This window comes from Eptatretus burgeri, chromosome 9 (genome assembly GCF_056783735.1).
Source record: "Eptatretus burgeri isolate ZD-2024b chromosome 9, Ebu_testis_v1, whole genome shotgun sequence".
NCBI lineage: Eukaryota > Metazoa > Chordata > Myxini > Myxiniformes > Myxinidae > Eptatretus > Eptatretus burgeri.
In genome coordinates, this window is record NC_140969.1 from 87,619,183 (window position 1) to 87,637,289 (window position 18,107).

The 18,107-nt window shown below is 46.0% G+C and overlaps 2 protein-coding genes across 7 annotated transcripts in view; both read left to right on the forward strand.

Annotated features, from left to right (window-relative positions):
- MTHFD1 (methylenetetrahydrofolate dehydrogenase, cyclohydrolase and formyltetrahydrofolate synthetase 1) overlaps positions 1-14,761 on the forward strand; it is a 91,366-nt gene extending 76,605 nt beyond the window's left edge. For all 3 annotated transcript variants that reach the window (XM_085895992.1, XM_085895991.1, XM_085895990.1), the window contains exons 18-27: positions 2,180-2,320; positions 3,946-4,014; positions 4,537-4,648; positions 5,138-5,319; positions 8,241-8,341; positions 8,578-8,755; positions 8,861-8,968; positions 11,345-11,497; positions 11,718-11,840; positions 13,682-14,761. In XM_085895992.1, coding sequence (XP_085752118.1) covers positions 2,180-2,320; positions 3,946-4,014; positions 4,537-4,648; positions 5,138-5,319; positions 8,241-8,341; positions 8,578-8,755; positions 8,861-8,968; positions 11,345-11,497; positions 11,718-11,807 — 1,134 coding nt within the window. In that variant the 3' untranslated portion in view covers positions 11,808-11,840; positions 13,682-14,761. The remainder of the gene's footprint in view (positions 1-2,179; positions 2,321-3,945; positions 4,015-4,536; positions 4,649-5,137; positions 5,320-8,240; positions 8,342-8,577; positions 8,756-8,860; positions 8,969-11,344; positions 11,498-11,717; positions 11,841-13,681) is intronic.
- Positions 14,762-16,245: 1,484 nt separating this feature from the next.
- Positions 16,246-18,107, forward strand: part of LOC147020551 (uncharacterized) — a 33,737-nt gene continuing 31,875 nt past the window's right edge. Inside the window, exons 1-2 of one of the 4 annotated variants that reach the window (XM_085895986.1) lie at positions 16,246-16,264; positions 17,589-17,668. In XM_085895986.1, coding sequence (XP_085752112.1) covers positions 16,255-16,264; positions 17,589-17,668 — 90 coding nt within the window. In that variant the 5' untranslated portion in view covers positions 16,246-16,254. Of the gene's footprint in view, positions 16,265-16,617; positions 16,964-17,005; positions 17,470-17,588; positions 17,669-18,107 lie in introns of those variants that run through there. The other 3 variants (XM_085895985.1, XM_085895988.1, XM_085895987.1) reach the window with 3 other exon arrangements.

Consider the following 18,107-nt stretch of genomic DNA (forward strand, 5'->3'; position numbering starts at 1 on the left):
GTGAGGATGTTGAGGTCATGGAGAGATTCACTTACCTTGGCAGTGATATTCATGTCTCTGCTGGCTGTGAGTCAGAAGTCAATAGACGTCTGGGTCGGGCCTGGGGAGTCATTGATTCACTGGATCATGGGGTGTGGCGCTGCCGGTACCTGTGCGGGAGGACGAAAGTCCGAGTCTTCAGGTCCTTGGTACTTCCAGTCTTGCTCTATGGATGCGAGACTTGGACTCTGACGAAGACGAAGACGAAGACTTAATTCCTTTGGTACCAGGTCTCTTCGGAGAATCCTTGGCTATCGCTGGTCGAATTTTGTGTCCAACGAGCGGTTGCTGAGAGAGACTCGGATGAGATTTGTTACTGCATGGTCCGTGAGCGTCAGTTGCGGCTGTATGGACATGTGGCTCGTTTTCCTGACGCTGATCCTGCTCACCAGATTCTCTCAGCGAGGGAGTCTCATGAGTGGAGGAGGCCGGTGGGCCGACCACGTGCCTTGTGGTTGCAGCAGGTTGACCATCATCTCAAGGAGATGGGGATGGGCCTGGCATCTGCCTGGGGGAAGGCCAGACGGAGGCCCCTGGAGTACCGGCGGAAAGTGGACGCAGCGACGCGCTGTTCTGGTACATGCTCCCATACCTGACCTGACCCTCTGTCAGTTTGTCTGTCGGTTTGTTTGTTTGTCTGCTTGTTTGCGGGATATCTTAAGCAGTTGTGGACGGATTCGGACTAAACTTGGTGGACATGTTGGGTGTGTGACGAGGACGAATTGATTCGATTTTGGTGAAGATCCGAATCCGGATCTGGATACGAGAATTATTTAATTTTCAAAGTGATTCTTCACCATTTAGAAATCGGGCCAAAAAACGATTTAGTACTGTGTGGCATGAAATTTCAAAAATGTAATGGGCCCAAAATGTTCTCGTGGATCAGGCATTACGTGGTGGAGGTATGCTCTCTACCGAGTGCCCTTGTAGTTTTAAAAAGTTTCGAATCTGTCAAATTCTCTACACTCCTGTTAAACTTCTACGAAATGCTTTTTTCAGAGTGTAAGCAGCTAATGCTGATATTGCTAAAATCTGTAAATCTGTTTTCTTCTCTCTGCACAACAATGCACAAATCTGCTCGTGCCTGAAACGGAGAATTACTGGAACTTTGGTTCACGTCCTCTCCTTAAATGTCGCACTTTGATCGCTGCAACTCACTCAAAACAGGCTTACCTGCTTCTCTCAAGCCCTTGTAACATATTCATAATTTGAGAGACTGCTCTTAGTTCAAGCTTATAGATTTGATCTCATCACTCCAATCCTCAACCACTTCCAACAGGTAGAGTTTGAAATATTGCTGATGACCTTTGTAAATACAAACATGAATTGGTCCTGTCCATATTTTAACTGAACACACCTTGCTCGAATACTACGGTTGAACAGCAGAGATCTCGTGGTAGTTCCTTGCATGAGGGTGAAGCCTTTTAATATTTGCACAATATCATCATTTATTGCTTGTAAATCTCTTCCAGTTACTTTTTCTTTTTTTCTTCTTCTTCTTTTCCCCCTCTGTGGTGGAGGGCCAATGGAAGAGCCGTCACACACAAATGGTGCACACATGTAGGCAGTACCAGAAAACCCACGACTTGCCTTTTAGAACGAGACCAAGTCAGCCGTTCATTTTGGGGACAGTAATTCTACGGAAAATGATGGATGCCAACGATGTCATCTGGTGACGTTGCTATTCTTTCCACAGTCAACAGGGCATTTTTGAGGAGGTAATTGCCCCCTTCAAATGGGATGCCAGCCTTCGGGTTTTATACGGACTCTGTCTCCTGGGTCGGAATCGAACCACCGACCTCCCAGCTTCAGAGCGCGATTCGAGCCACAATGCTACCGAGTCGAGATTGCTTTGTCTTGATTTTTACTTTTCTTTCCTCTTCCTTTTTATAAAAGTGTTTTGAGATTTTACTTCTCAACGAAAAGCATTGTGTAAGGGATTGATTGTTTTAGCGAATTCTGATGTTTTTTTTTTTTTTATGGCATCAAAGATTCCAAACCTGCAAAGAAGAGTTGGCATGATTGCCATTGTGTAGAGAATAGTGGAGGTCTTTACAAGGCACTACCTTGTTAGGGTTTTTTTTTTTGGGGGGGGGGGTTTTATCCACAATATCTGTACAATTAATCGAATCGTGAACAGACCCAGTTTGACATATCGGTGGCAAGCGAGGTGATGGCTGTGCTGGCGTTGGCCACCTCGATGGAGGACATGCAGAATCGCCTGGCCGCCATGGTCGTGGCAACGAGCCGCAGTGGAGAGATGATAACCGCCGAGGATCTGGTAAGCAGATTTTGTTTCCAACTTGAGATACCATTTTCATTTTGTACACGAGCTATGATTACCACCGCCGCTGGAGGTGGACGGAGGTTATATTTTCACCCCCGTCTGTTTGTTTGTTTGTTTGTTTGTTTGTCTGTGAGCAGGACATCTCAACGTTCAGGACTGATTCGGACAAAATTTGGTTCACAGGCTGGGTATATGACAAGGACGAATTGATTCGATTTTGGTGAAGATCCAGATCCGATAAATTATTTTTCATGATTCAAGTGATTATTCAACCATTGAGCGATGGGGCCAAAAACGAAACGTGGCATGATGTTTCAATAAACTGTGGACGGATCACAACAAAACGAGGTTTATGAGTTAGTTAGGTGACGAGAACAAGCCAATTACATTGAGGTTCAGGGTCCGGATCCTCCAGATCTAGCCTTCGGTGGGATATATAATGTAAACTGTTCAGCCTGCGGAGGTATGCGCTCTGCCGAGTTCCGTTCGAGTTTGTTCCGAAGTGATCTTTGCGAGTTGTATTTGATCATTATGAAGATCAGTATCTGCTAAAACAGATTTGGGAAGCAAAAGGGAAGTTGTACTTCTTGGATAAAGTGTATTTGAGAGTTTGTAGTTCGAGAACAAGGATGGATTGACAGATGTCCGTCTGCTTGTGACTGCGGCAGAAAAACCTGGAGCTCTAAGATGTAGTTTTTGGTTTTGCCTTTTTCTTTAATTGTTTTTTTTTTTTTTAAGTTTTAAATTATTATTTATTTTATTTTTTTTATTAATTTGCATATGTAGCAGAAGAACCTGAAACATGGAATGTTTATTCCCATTTTCAGTTGGAGCAAAGTGCACACACAGTTCTTGTCTCCATTTGAATTTCCATTTGGCATGTTTGGCTTTGTAGAAGTGTAACTAGTAGAGGATGAACTTGGTTTGTGATAACTTAAATGTGGTTGGAAGATTTATTCAGGATTTACCAGTAGCTACTCACTTCGCCCTCAGTACTGTCCAATGTTCAACATAGGTCGAGAGAGGCTTGTGTGGGGTTGCTGATGGTAGACGTGACGTGATTATGAGGACTGTTGGTAAAAACACATGCCAGAAGATTTGAAACGCGACCGAGTGTTCCTGGTGTGCTTTCACTTGCACGGTGTGAGAATTTTGTCAGAGGGTGGCAATGATTACTACATATGCACTGTGACAGCGTCACATGTATGACAGGTGAGTAATGCTGCTGGGTATGATTTAGGCCCAATTGAGTTGAAACATTGCATTCCATCCAAGTCTCGTGGTTATGTGCAGCAATAATTTTGATGTCAAATAATAATTTTCTTTTATAGCCGTTCAAATTTTTGTGGTTTGTAAGGGTCCCACTGCCACTTATGCAGAGTGCTTCATGCACCCTTGAGGGATCCACGAGATGTTGGTGCTGCTGCGTTTGAGTGTGCAGGGTGTTGGTGGGGCTGTTAAAGTGCACAAGGTGTTAGTGGTGCTTTGTTTGAGTGTGCATGGGGTTAGTGGTGCTTTGCGTGCGCATGGTGTTAGTGGTGCTCTGTTTAAGTGTGCAGGGTGTTGGTGGGGCTCTTCAAGTGCACAAGGTGTTAGTGGTGCTTTGTTTGAGTGTGCAGGGTGTTAGTGGTGCTCTGACCGTGCTCATGAAAGATGCCATCAAACCAAACCTGATGCAGACACTTGAGGTGAGAAAATGGACAGCAGCATCTCTCTCTCTCTCTCTCTCTCTGTCTGTTTGTCTGTCTGTCTGTCTGTCTGTCTGTCTGTCTGTCTGTCTGTCTGTCTGTCTGTCTGTCTGTCTGTCTGTCTGTCTGTCTGTCTGTCTCTCTGTCTCTCTGTCTCTCTGTCTCTCTCTCTCTCTCTCTCTCCCTCTCCCTCTCCCTCTCCCTCTCCCTCTCTCTCTCCCTCTCCCTCTCCCTCTCCCTCTCCCTCTCCCTCTCCCTCTCCCTCTCCCTCTCCCTCTCCCTCTCCCTCTCCTCTCCCTCTCCCTCTCCCTCTCCCTCTCCCTCTCCCTCTCCCTCTCCCTCTCCCTCTCTCTCTCTCTCTCTCCCTTTTTCCTTTCCATGTCTGAGTCTTCCAGTTACTTGTGTATGCCTCTGTATACCTTCATACAAAGACTTCCGTTTGTGTGCTGTTGCATCTTAGAGGGGTCTCCTAACCTCGATATCCATGCCAATATGATATGACTGCGGCTGTCCGTGGTGCAGGGTACCCCCGTGTTCGTGCATGCTGGACCATTTGCCAACATAGCCCATGGTAACTCATCCGTCCTTGCTGATCAAATCGCCCTCAAGCTTGTGGGCGAGCAAGGCTTTGTGGGTAAGGTCTATTCCTCATACCTTGTCCATAGCACCTTTCATTGTATTGTATGATAACCAACTCCCATTAATAAATAAATTTTTGAGTACCATTTCAGAAGTTTGGAATTGAGGTCAGACTTTTCCTAAAAATACAAAAATATGGATAATAATATTTTCAATCATCTTGGTCCTTCTTCATTGAAGAACCGTCCTTTACCATTCGTCTTACAATAGTTACAGGTGCAATCATTCTGCAAATGGAAATATATAAAGTATGAAATAATGATTTTAAAGTAATATTTGATACATTAGACAATGGTGTCCTCAGTGATTATAATCCCTTGATTTGAGACGTTTTATCAGATTGGTGAAGACCACAACATCGTGTTCACATGCTTAAATTTGCCTCGCATATGGTTGTATGAGAGATGGGCAGTTGGCATCGCTTTGGGACATTAATCCAACTCCAAAATGTGGGGGGTTTTTTTTTTTCCAAATACCGTGGCAGTGACCGAAGCTGGGTTCGGCGCAGATATCGGCATGGAAAAGTTCTTTGACATAAAGTGCCGCGCCTCGGGCCTGCGTCCTAGCGCCGTGGTACTAGTGGCCACCATCCGTGCCATCAAGATGCATGGTGGTGGACCTGCTGTGGTGTCTGGACAGCCTTTAGCACAGGCTTACAGTGAGGAGGTAGGATATTGACTTGTGCATGTTTTGACTCAAATATTATTTTGTTTACAATCCCCTCTCCACCCGAAAGCGGTCGGGCGAAATGCCGCAATGCCGAAACTCGATTTTCCCATCGAACACGAACATGATGATGATGATCCCATGAAACGTGAACATAAAAAAACAAAGCCTTGCGACCTAGAATGAGGTCGTCCAACCATGAACTGGTAGCAAGCAGTGCACGACTGATCCACGCCACGTTATCTAAACCGTGTCAGTTATCAGGATTTTAACTTGATTTACACCTTCAGCGATTTGCCGATGTCATCAAAATGAGCGATGCACGGGAGCTGCATTGCAGAGCAGGTTGGCACAGTCTTATGAAGTTGGATTTATTCAATAATAAGATTTAGGCACACAACACATGTGGAGGCGGATCAAGTGGGACAAAGACAGATGATGAATGAAGACGATAAATGGATAAACCTTTCTGTTCCAATAAAACGCTTAGGACACACACACACACACACACACACACATACACACACATACACACACACACACACACACACACACACACACACACACACACACACACACACACACACACACACACTCTAAATCAACAAAAACGGACAACATAAAAATTGACCTTGAAACAACAATAATGCAGTATCTCGTCGACGAAGCATCATACAAATACATCGGAGTAGAAGAGAGCCACCAAATATGATACAAACAAATACGCAAAACAATCGTCAAAGAATACCGACGTATAACGAAGCTGATCCTGAAAACCTACCTCTCCCCAAGAAACAAAATCAAAGCCATCAACCAACTCGCAGTTCCAGTGTTCCAATACAGCTGCGGAATCATAAACTGGCCCCAATCAGAAATCATGAAGTTAGACATCAAAACAAGAAAACTCCTTCCCATTCACAAAATGTGCTACAAAAACCAGTGCATTCCGAGAATTTATCTGCCGAGACGAGAGGAAGGGAGCAGCCTGATTGAACTCAACCAGGTGCACAGCAGCAGAGTGTGGGACTAGCTGAGTATGTGAAATGCTCAACAGACCATCGGGTTCAGTTTGTAAACAAACATGAACATGACAAACCTGAAAAATTATCCTGAAATCACCTTGCAAGGAATTTCCAAAAACAGGTATGAATAGAAGATACAGGAAAATGAAACAGCAACAAATACACCCTCAACAATTGCAAAAAGGACAAAATAAATATATATAAACAAATATCAACAAATATACACCAACAACTGGGAGATTATCGTTGTTTGCATTTTGCAAACAAAGAAGGCTGATTGGAATGGCTATGAAGAGGTCAGCTCAACTGGGACAGAGAACGTATCATGATAAATGCCCAAGATCAAGGACACTCCACCAATGTATTTAAAAAGATGGAGAGACTGAGCCAGACGGACAAGTGTAGGTTCTGCAAGACAGAAACAGAAAGTACTAGTCACCTGCTTTTGGGATGCGAAAAACGATTGTCAGAACAACTTTACACACAACAACACAACAAAGTATGCAAAGTGATTCATTGGCATATCGACAAAATTGTCAACATCCCAGTTCCAGAAAACTCATGGAAACACGAACCAAGGGCAATCATTGAAAATAAGGACGTCGTGCTCACGTACGACCTGATGATCCCATCGAGCGTGAACATAGAAAACAAAGACCGGACATCGTTCTCAGGAACAAAAAGGAAAACACAGCATTGCTGATATCAAAAGATTGAGATATCGGTACCCAGCGATTTTGGTATAAATAACACAGAAATCAATAAAGTGACCAAATACCAGGACCTCAAAATGAGATCAAGAGATCTTGGAAGGCACCACACACTCAGACGCAAATAAACCCAGATGTATGGCAAAGGACCCCTGCAGCCAGAGAGGGAGGTGAGCTGAGGTCTCAGTTCTTTCGGATACCTGAACGTTGGAGGGAAGGGATGCTCCGTGGTGTGGCACCTGTCGATGGTCGTGTGGCTCGGTACACGGCCGCATGTGTGGAGGTTGTCTGCGAAGGAGCCCGGGTCGAGTAGAGCGGAGTCCGAGGTGGGGATCAGGGCTGCAGACAGGACCCAACGAAAGACCCGCTCAAGGTCGGGTCGAGGTCTTCCCAGCTCTCTTACACTCAAAACGAACGACTCCCAAAGAGCGCAACCACTCTACAACCTTCCTCCTTTCTTTCGCTACCAGCCGACGAATTGTCTCACTCCAATGCTCCTCACTCCAACGCTCTTCACTCCAACGCTCCTCACTCCAACGCTCTTCACTCCAACGCTCTTCACTCCAACGCTCTTCACTCCAACGCTCCTCACTCCAACGCTCCTCACTCCAACGCTCCTCACTCCAACGCTCCTCACTCCAACGTCCCTCACTCCAACGCCCCTCACTCCAACGCCCCTCACTCCAACGCAATGCTCACTCCCAGGGTTGCTTCGTAATTTATAGATCTCCCTCAGTGGGGAGGGGCCTTGGTGAAGCTGACGTCACTCTCCGCCCTGATTGGACGGGATTTCCATGGGTCCGCCCTTTCTGGGCGTGGTTTCGGCCATGCCAGGAAGCCCGCCCACTCCACGCGTGTCTGGATTCACAAAAAAGGGACTACACAAAGATTTTGCCTCGGAACGCGAGTCGCCGAATAGGTGAACAAGTGCTTGTTCAGCCCATGCGAGAGTAGCAAGCGAGAGGAGGGTACTGTGGTTCAGAATAAAAGGGGAGAAATGATTTATAAATCTAACTAAAAAAAGCCATCGCAATGCACCCCTTTTGCTTTCCCACTACACACAAGGAGGGATTCTATCTGCACATTTACTTAATGGAATAACTGACTTGGGACACTGTATGTTTGTATGCATACGGATCCTAGAACCGTAACAATACCATTTGTTGTCTACATGTTTGGCTGTCTCTAGAATTTGGACCTGGTGGAACGTGGCTGCTGCAACCTTGTAAAGCAGGTGGAGAATGCGCGGCTGTTTGGCGTTCCTGTGGTTGTGGCTTTGAATACCTTCTCGTAAGTAGGCAGGAAGACTTTTTCTTCATGGTAAACATTAGATATGATATTCATAATTCTGAACCAATTCTCCTACCTATTGTGGAAGCAAATGTAACAAGGCAGTACCTTCGATGAGATATAGTTTCAGCTTTGCATTCTTGCATCAAGGAAAGTGCCACAATTACCCTTCTTGTGGGCGTTGATATCATGTGTGTTGAAGTAATCCTCATTCAATTAATTATTCTTTCATGTAGAACGGACACTGACAATGAACTCGCTCTCGTGGCTCACATGGCACGTGAGGCTGGAGCAGCTGACGCAGTGAAGTGCACACATTGGGCCGATGGCGGTCAGGGGGCTGTCGCGCTTGCACAAGCTGTCTGCCGAGCCTGCGAGGCCCCAAGTTCCTTTCGCTTCCTCTACGAACTGAAGGTGACCGTTCTTTGAATAGAAGTGGATGCCAGTTTCCCCGGTCTGGCTTTGCTAGTATGTCCATCTGACGCTGGTACGTCGGTTGTTCTGTCGGCGTGTGTTCAGCTCCCTTTGGAGGAGAAAATCAGGAAGATTGCAAGGGATGTTTACGGAGCTGCAGACATAGAGCTATCACCATTAGCACAGGACAAGATCAACATGTACTGCCAGCAGGTGAGAGTGATGTGCTGTATCTGTGACTGGTGTGCCTTTTGTTCTATCCCTCTACTGCACGAGGTCCGTTTGATTCTCTTTATTTTGAGTTTAGTGCTTTATAGTAGGGTGGCTTGCAGGTCGCTCATAATGTACCATCACCAACAACCACCGCTCCCGGGTATATGAACGATGGAGATTGTGTGGAAATTATTCGCGGAACTGGACTGTGCTGCTGAACCCGTGGTTTTTTTTTTTTCTTGTCCCAGATTCCCACATTTTTTCCCTCCCTCCTTCCCACCCTAAGGCCTTAAAATAATGATTATGTTGCCAGAAACATTTCCAAAAATGGCCTGAATTAGTTGGTCAGAATGTTTTGTTTACTTTGTTTTTAAAACTTTCTCCCTTGCTTGCCCGTTTTGTTTAGGAAGCTGCTTGAATAGGATTTAAAGCTTGGCGATTTCAGAAGGAGCCAGTTAAAGCCAGCTTAACTTTTTATTCAAACATTTATGAGGCTGTTCCATGCTGTTTGATTCAAAACAGCTGAAATGTCAGTGGATTGCACTGTGCCTGCACACTTGCGGGCCTGCTTTTGCTTTTAATGTTGAGGAAAGCTACGAGGAAATGAAGTGCTGCGCCGAGTCCAGAAGTGCTTTTGTCAGACTATATCGGTTGAATACCCGGGGGTGGTCATTACACGTTGACGCAAATGTGTGTAATCATTATTCCCTCCGCCACGGAAGGTGGACGGAGGTTATGTTTTCACCCGTCTGTTTGTCTGTCTGTCTGTTGGCAGGGTATCTCAAAAGGTTATGGACTGATTTGGATGAAATTTGGTGGACAGGTTGGGTATTTAACTTTGATTTGATTTTGGTCAAGATTCGGATTCGAGAATTTTTTAACTGATGCTTCACCATTGGGTGATACGATAAGGGCCAGATACGATGTTCTGTATAGTACGATATCTCAAAAAAGTTATGGACGGATTCGGACGAAACTTAGTGGACATGTTGGGTGTGTGTGCCAAGGACGAATTGATTCGATTTTGGTGAAGACCCGGATCCGCTAAAAAAAATTGAGAGATTCTTCACCATTGAAAGATGGGCCCAAAAAACGATATATCATATGTTATCTTAAAATGTTGAAGACGGATTCTGACAAAACTTGGTGGATGAGTTGGGTCGGTGAGAAGAGCATGCTGATTGATTGGCCTGATCTGGATCCGGCTGAACCAAAATCTAGTGGGATCCAAGACATAAACTGTTCTACCTGGAGGAGGTGGAGATGTGCACTCTACCGCATGCCATTCTAGTTACCTCCTCCACTGAAGGTGGAAGGAGGTTATGTTTTCACCCCTTTCTGTCTGTCTGTCTGTCTGTCTGTCTGTGTGTGCAGGATATCTCAAAAAGTTGTGGACGGATCCGGGTGAAATTTTGTGAACAAGTTCGGTGTATGGCGAGGACAAACTGATTAGATTTTCGTGAAGATCTGAATCCGGATCCTCGTATTAGAAATTCTTACGTGATTCTTCACCATTGAGAGATCGGGCCAAAAACGATATATAGCACGATATCTCAAAAAGTTGCGCACAGATTCAGATGAAACTTGGTGGACATGTTTGGTGTGTGACAAGGAAGAATTGATTCAATTTTGGTGAAGATCCGAATCTGGATCTGGATACGAGAGCTATTTAATTTTAAAGGGATTCTTCACCATTGATAGGGCCAAAAATGATGTATAGAATGATATTTCAAAAATGTATCGGGCCCGATATGTTCTCATGGATCGGGTATTACGTGGGCGGAGGTATGCACTCCACCGAGAGCCCTTCTCATTTGTTTGTGATTGTCCTGTTTTCCTTACTAAAGCAGCATTTTTTTTTTTTAATTTCCACTCGCCATCAACTAGATCACTTGATTCAATACTTGCTTCACTATTTACACGTAGATAGATTTTCTTCAATTGATGAAGATGGAAAAATGAAAATAATCGAATCGCAACCTTTTTTTTGAGTTTCTCTTTCTAGTGCTGCCCGTGTCATTACCATAGCACTAAAACCAAACAAGGTATAAATATGTGAAACTTTAATATTTTATGGGACACTATAATTGAAACGATTTGTTGTTGGTGCTTGGAAAGACAACAGAACAGTAGGCCAGAAAAGTAATAACCCTGTGAAGGAGTGAAAGTGGGAATATTGGCAGGATGTTGATACTACGACCACAACTATTACTTCTTGGAGTATAGCTGGGTCCAGATTCAAACCCAGGTTGGACATCTCCAAGAAGATAGCACATACCTCAAGGCTATCCTTCCAGCCTTTGCCTTAACAGGGCTCTGACGGTCATTGATATTTTAAAATGTTTACCCATTCCATCTGTTTCACGCAACACCTAGGGTCTGGGAGATCTGCCGATATGCATGGCGAAGACCCACTTGTCTCTGAGTCACTGTGCGGATCTCAAGGGTGCACCGCACGACTTCCTGCTGCCCGTGCGAGACGTTCGTGCCAGCGCGGGAGCGGGATTCCTCACACCGCTCATCGGCTCGGTGAGGAAGCTCACAGATATTCCATGACTCGGTCGCTTTTGACGTCGTCTCATGACGTACTCCCCCTCAAAGTGTTGCCTCAAATAGCCCTTGTCTGTCCATACTTTTGAATTTCTGCTTTCTTTCTCCTCTTCAACAACTGTTGTGTTCTAACCCCATCAATGATCTTGTTTTATGGCAGTAATTCCAACTATCATGGGGGTTTTTTTTTTAATTGCAGATCCAGACTATGCCAGGACTACCCACCCGTCCTTGTTTCTACGACATCAATTTGAATGCTGGCACAGGGGAAATCCATGGCTTGTTCTGATTTATACAGCTTGGAAGCGGGTTGATGAGGAAGGTAACAAACTCGGAGCTGACAGAAGCAGCACGTCATGCAATCCATCATATAATTGTCAGTTCACTTTTCTGGGGGGAATACACTCCACGCTGATGACGTCCAGGGAGACAGAAATGCGTCTGTGGATTGATTTCTTTCCTTAGGGGGTGGGTTGATTATCCTGCAAACAAAGCCTTTTTAGGTCATCTCTACCGAGATGACCTAATAAAGCCGGACCAAATGTCCGTACGTCTGTCAACAATTTTTCTTTCTGATCTCGATGAAACTTAGTATGTGGGTAGAGGTCGATGAGTGTTGCACAACGATATAACTTTTGTCCGGGTTCAAGGTCAGGGTCAAGGTCACGTAAGTGATAAAAATCGCCATTTTCAAAACCTATCTAGTCTGCCATTCTACAAGATATTCGGCAACTGTTTATTGATCATGATAGTAAAAAATATTATCTTGTATCTAACCGGACAGATTTTTGAATTTCCGTCCCGTTTGGCCACCACGTAAACTGGAAGATGGTCAAAAACACCTCCCGGTACAAAGAAAACGTTTTACTTCTGATCTTGATGAAATTTGTTATGTGGGTAGAGGTGGATGAGTGATACCCAACGACATTTTTTTTTCCCGGATTCAAGGTCAGGGTCAAGGTCACGAGGTCTCGAAAGTTGTGAAAGTTGCCATTTTCAAAACCTATCTAGTCTGTCATTTTAGGAGATATCTGGCAACGGTTCATCGATTATGATCGTAAAAAACATTACAGAGATGACCATCACCCCCACACGGGGGTAATTTTTTATAATGCCTTGTCGGCTGCCTGCTGCTGCAGATTGCAGTGTAACAGCTGACACTGCGCACAAGGCAACAGGCGGGTTCTCTATTATTATTATTATTTTTTCACAGACTGTAACTGAGCCGGTTTTCCCACTTAATGATGATATTTATCATTCTGGCTGCAACTTAAAGTTCTTGTTAACGGTTAAGGGGTGCCTCAATAGGCTGGATGTGGCAGGTAATCCCTGTTGGTCAGGGGTTCATGGTCACCATTCCAGTTAAGAGGTGCTGTCGTTGTATATAATGTTTTGGGTTTTTTTTTTTTTTGCTGAACTGAAACTTGTAGGTTGGTGGCTAAACTGGTATATGAAGCGATTATGATTCGAACACATGTGAAGGTGTTATGTGAATCCTTCCTTGGCAACCAAGATCGTGTCCATAGCAACCATGATGCTAATGCTGACTTGGACAATAAATACAGCCTTGGATTCCAAGGAAATTATGCGCAGAAGGCCATTCGGCCCATCATGCCTGCGCCACACCGTTACCAGATTTAATCAATCCGTTAATACCCCTTCCCTTCGTGTGCAGCCTTTTGGCTGCTACACTGGTACTCATTTTGCCGACCTCAGAAGGATGACAGGCTGAGTCAACCCCCTGGTGTTAATTCAGCAGCCAATGGGGCTTCAACTCAGGACCCTAGGGTCCCAAGCCACCACCCTAACCGCAAAGTCAACACCAGGTTCAATAGATTTGTATTTTGTCGATTTCAAAATTTTTACTTGTGAAGACATCTCCTGGTTTATTTCAATACTATGTTCCACTGAATTAAAGCCTTGATAGTTTTTTTTTTTTAATTTCCATTTCTCGTTGAGGCTTGTGGAAGTGCAAGGTTGCTTCCAATTTGGGTTACCATCTCTTTTTTTTTGTGGGGAGTGGCAGGGGTTCAATCGACCACCAAGTGTACTTTGCCTTGCAAGACGTTTTAAGTCATAGCATCTCTTTTGTAAGAAGAATGAAGGATTCATTTTATTTATTTTGGTTGTTGTTTACGCATTTTGCTGTACGTATTGTTGCAGACCAGCCATGACCTTGCAATTGACCACCATTTACACATGAAGAATGATCTACAAAACACCCGATTTACCGATCCTTTTATCATCGATGCTTTTAATGTGGATACCGATGATGACGATTTCTCTTTCGACACGTTCCACGTTGCTCGTTTGCCTCGACGGTTTTCTTCACTGCCGTCGGTGCAGCAAAGGTCGCCTTGTAAGAATCCGGCACCGACCACCCACCGCGTCTTTGCGGGATCTTACTGACGCCGGATCACCGCTGGTGCAGTCGTGCGAGCGCCGGGTCACCACGTTGTGGGCACTTTCAACAACACCGGACTCTATCGCTTCACAATGATTTTTTTTGCGTTCCGAGTCGTCACAACAGCTCGGTTGTTCAAGTGAATGCTTTTCCTTCGGTCGTTTGTTTTACCCCACACCTTTCTTGCGGAAGTGATGCAAATGCATGGAAATCAAATCACACGGCTTTGTGGCAGGTAATATTACGGTATTTAATTAACTACATTGTCGATATCCCACGGATGGCCTCGTCGCCTTCCTGCTGTGATTACTCAAACCAAGCCTTTCGTCTTGATAATATGTGACTTCATGCTGTGTGCGAAGTGAACTCGTGTGATGAACAATGTGAAATTCCTTTGAAGTGACTTTGGGCCATGAAATTATCCAGTTCTTGAGCAATGGAGACCATACTCCACCTTGTCCGACGTTTTCTCTTAGTTGGGGATGGTTGGTGGGGTTCTGGGACTCGAGTTGTTTTCAGACCTCAAGTTGAGGCCGTTTTGTTGCACGATTTTAAACTGATCCATCGGATCCCACTTACGATATGATTTTATCCTTAAAATTTCATGGAAACCGATTCTCAATTTACTGCATCATCATCATCATCATCCTCATCCAGGGGTGACCTTAAGGCATTAAGTACCACGATGGAAATGATTAACGAGTGAAATGGGATTCTGCATACATTGGCGTGTCGGACGTACCCCCTGCCCCCCCCCCAAATGTTTCTGACTCGATTTATTTTATGGAAACTATTTTGTGACATGATTCAGTGTTCAAGTAAAGAGAGTTACATTAAGATTACATGTCTCCTTGTATAACTTGCAACTGTTCAGTTTGAATTTTTTTTCAAAGAATATAGTTTTACAATCTTTCAAGCTGTTGGAGTAAACCGTGTTTTGTGATTCTGTAGATCAAGTCTGATTTGCTTGTGTTTGACCGACTGACTGACTGCATCTGCTGATTCCCGGAAGAACATCCGAGGACCTGTAACACTTTCTACCAATCTTCATGCAATACCCCTTGGTTAATTACACACCTAAGTTGTCATGAAAAGAGGACAGGATAACCTGGAGGTAACCACACTCGCCAATAAACTGTCTCGCCTGGGTTTGAATCGCTACCCGGCTATAAACTTTCATCCTGGTGTTTCACGTGCAGGGTGAGGCATCGTGTTTCCCAGGTAGGGTGTGTAACCGTCCCTCGGATGGACGTTAAACTGGACATCCCATCTGCCTGTGTTAGTTGGTAGACGTTCCGTTAAAGATCCCACTTCTTTGTTCGTATGAAGTACAAGGCTGTGGGGTGGCGTCGGTGGCTGTGCCGCTGATGCAGTGCCCTCTGCTGGTTCGGACAGGAATTTGTAATTTGTTCACAGTACCGGTGACAGCTCGCCTCCTCTTCATGAAGGACACCATGCGATCTTTAACATCCACCAACTAATGTCAGCAGATTGGATGCTCAACTTGATGCCCATCCGAGGGACACCACACACATTGATGAAACCCCGGGGTGACAGTTTATAGCTGGGTCGGGATTCGAACCAAGGCTCGACAGCTTCGACATGTGTGTAGAACCTCTTGGCCATGCTGTCAGCCCGAAGATCGCACGGTGTCCTTCGTGAAGAGAAGGTGAGCTATCGTTCCAGTACAACACGGTTTAATAATTTGGGAAGGGTGTGCGTGCGTTTTCAGCTCCTCCAGGAGCCTCATACCCTGTAGGAAGAAAAGGGTATCGTTCGGGGCTGTGCATGGATATTATATAATGTACATCATTCATTATCTACATATTACCGATGCCAAATGGTCCAATCTTTGACCTCATCTTGCATTGAATTGCATTTGTAAAAGTGGATGTTTTGTGAAGGTTTGAGTGACCTGAGTATCGCGTCGAGAGGACCTTTTGGTCTTTCTGTGGGCATGTGGATTGGGCGATTCCCGTCTCTTCCGGACCAGGTCAGCTTACGGATTTGAACTGAGTTTGGGTATGGCACCCAAAGATCTACCCCTTCGAAAGGTACCTTCTCTTCGTTTTCCTTTTTAGAAGGGGTGAGGTCTACCTGCCTCGACCACGATACTCCTCCGCAACTCTCTCCACCCTCCAACCACCCCCACCTTACTGACGTCCCTACTCACACAATCCTCCCATCTCAACCACTGTCTACCTGTTTTCCTCCTACGTTGCTCTCTTTACCATTCTCTTCCCTCATCCGCACCGAGGGTCCGGCCAATCTCAGCCGCCATTTCACCGATCTTCTCCCTCAGGACCACGGGATCTGTGACATGCCCCAGAATATGCAAGCGGGTAGGACACCCAGCTTAACTTTGCTCGCTGATGGAATGCGCTGCCTGGAAAACAGGTTTTGCACTTGTCGGGAATCGAACCTGCATCCCGATTCGAAAAGAAAGGGGCAAAGTCGGTGAATGGTCTGCAACGACACCGATCACTTCACCCGATGAAAATTACGTCTACATTTTACATACGCAATAACAATGCAATATGAGGTTTAACATTGAGCCAGGTGTGTGTGTGTGTGTGTGTGTGTGTGTGTGTGTGTGTGTGTGTGTGTGTGTGTGTGTGTGTGTGTGTGTGTGTGTGTGTGACAATTATAAATTGGAATTTAATGATGGAAAACAAAATGTCTCGTTGTTCGTGATTGAATTACCATTGTTCGGTTTGATTTTAAACTTTCATTTGATTTCGATTTTCTCTCTCCGAAGGTAGAGGTGGGAACCCCACCGCAATGATCCTGCCCACGGCGCGCTCAAGGAAACGCGAGTTAATCGTTGGTATTCCGAGCACGACAAGAGGTGCGCGCCAAATCGGGGGGAGAGGACCGAGGTGTCGGGTGAAGGAGGGTCCGATCGAGGCTGCGTTTACACCGGGTAACCGTGCCGTGACCTCTCAGCACGACACGCACGTCCAAACGGTCCACCGTCGTGCTGCGCCCTGGCCGGTCCGAGGGTGGGGGGCGCGATAAGCGAGTCCATTGGCGATGTAGAGGTGGGTGAGACCCAGGAGGGGGGGGGGACTCGTCCTTTGTGTGCGTTTGCTCGACGTTCGAGTTGTCCGAACGAGGCTCTGATTTGTGAACGGTCGCGCACGTCACCAAACGTCCGTGTGACGACTCGTCGGGGGTAACTCGCTCGTTTTGGTGACGCTTCAACGGGGCGAGGACAGGCGGTTCCAGCGCTCATTGTGCCGCGTGCTCGACGCTATTCCTGTACAAACCCGCGCCGCGGATACCAGGGAGGGGGACGTGGGGCCCTTTGTGCCGGATCTCATTCTCCCCACTCTCGCACTGGGACAATGCCCGGAGAGTGTCCCGACGGCGCCATTCTCCGGTGTCACACAATGTCTGAGCACCGCGGACCGTGTCCTGCCGAGCTGTGAACGGCTCGTTGAGACAAATCATTAATTACATCTCGCTCGAGGTGTCGTCGTCCGTCCGCGGGGTTCGAGCGCGATCTGTCCGACGGGACACTCCGATTAATTCATCGTCTGCACCCGTGAGTCGCTTTTGTCCGTCCTTGGCTCGCACCGATCTCCATCTTCGCGCGTCCTGTCATGTACATGTCTCACCGTCGTTTATCTCTGTGTCCACCCCCCCCCCCATCCCGCTCCGCAGGATCGCACGAGGATACGTGCCTTACGATGGAGGACCCCGGGGACGACGGACGAGGAGAGTCGGACAAAGCTGGACATCGGGTGAGTGAGACACGATGGAACGTTAACAAATAGCGGATCGAAAGGGTTTCAATCAAACGGAAGAGGAATCGTGAAGTAGTCTGTCCAACTCGAGTACGTGGACAGACGGCCCGGAATGTTTGTGTGTGCGCGATGTTCACGTTCACAGGAGCCGTGCCTTGCGAGACCAGTGCTCAGGTGGGAGCGTGAAGCTTGCTTTGCCAGGGTTGGAATCCTGACCAAGCGATAAACTGGCGTCCCGATGTTTCACAGGCACGGTGATTCATCAACGTGTGTGTGTGTGTGTGTGTGTGTGTGTGTGTGTGTGTGTGTGTGTGTGTGTGTGTGTGTGTGTGTGTGTGTGTGTGTGTGTACGTGCATGTGTATATGTGTGTGTATGTATGTAAATGTGTGTGTATATGTATGTAAATGTGTGTGTATATGTGTGTGTGTGTGTGTG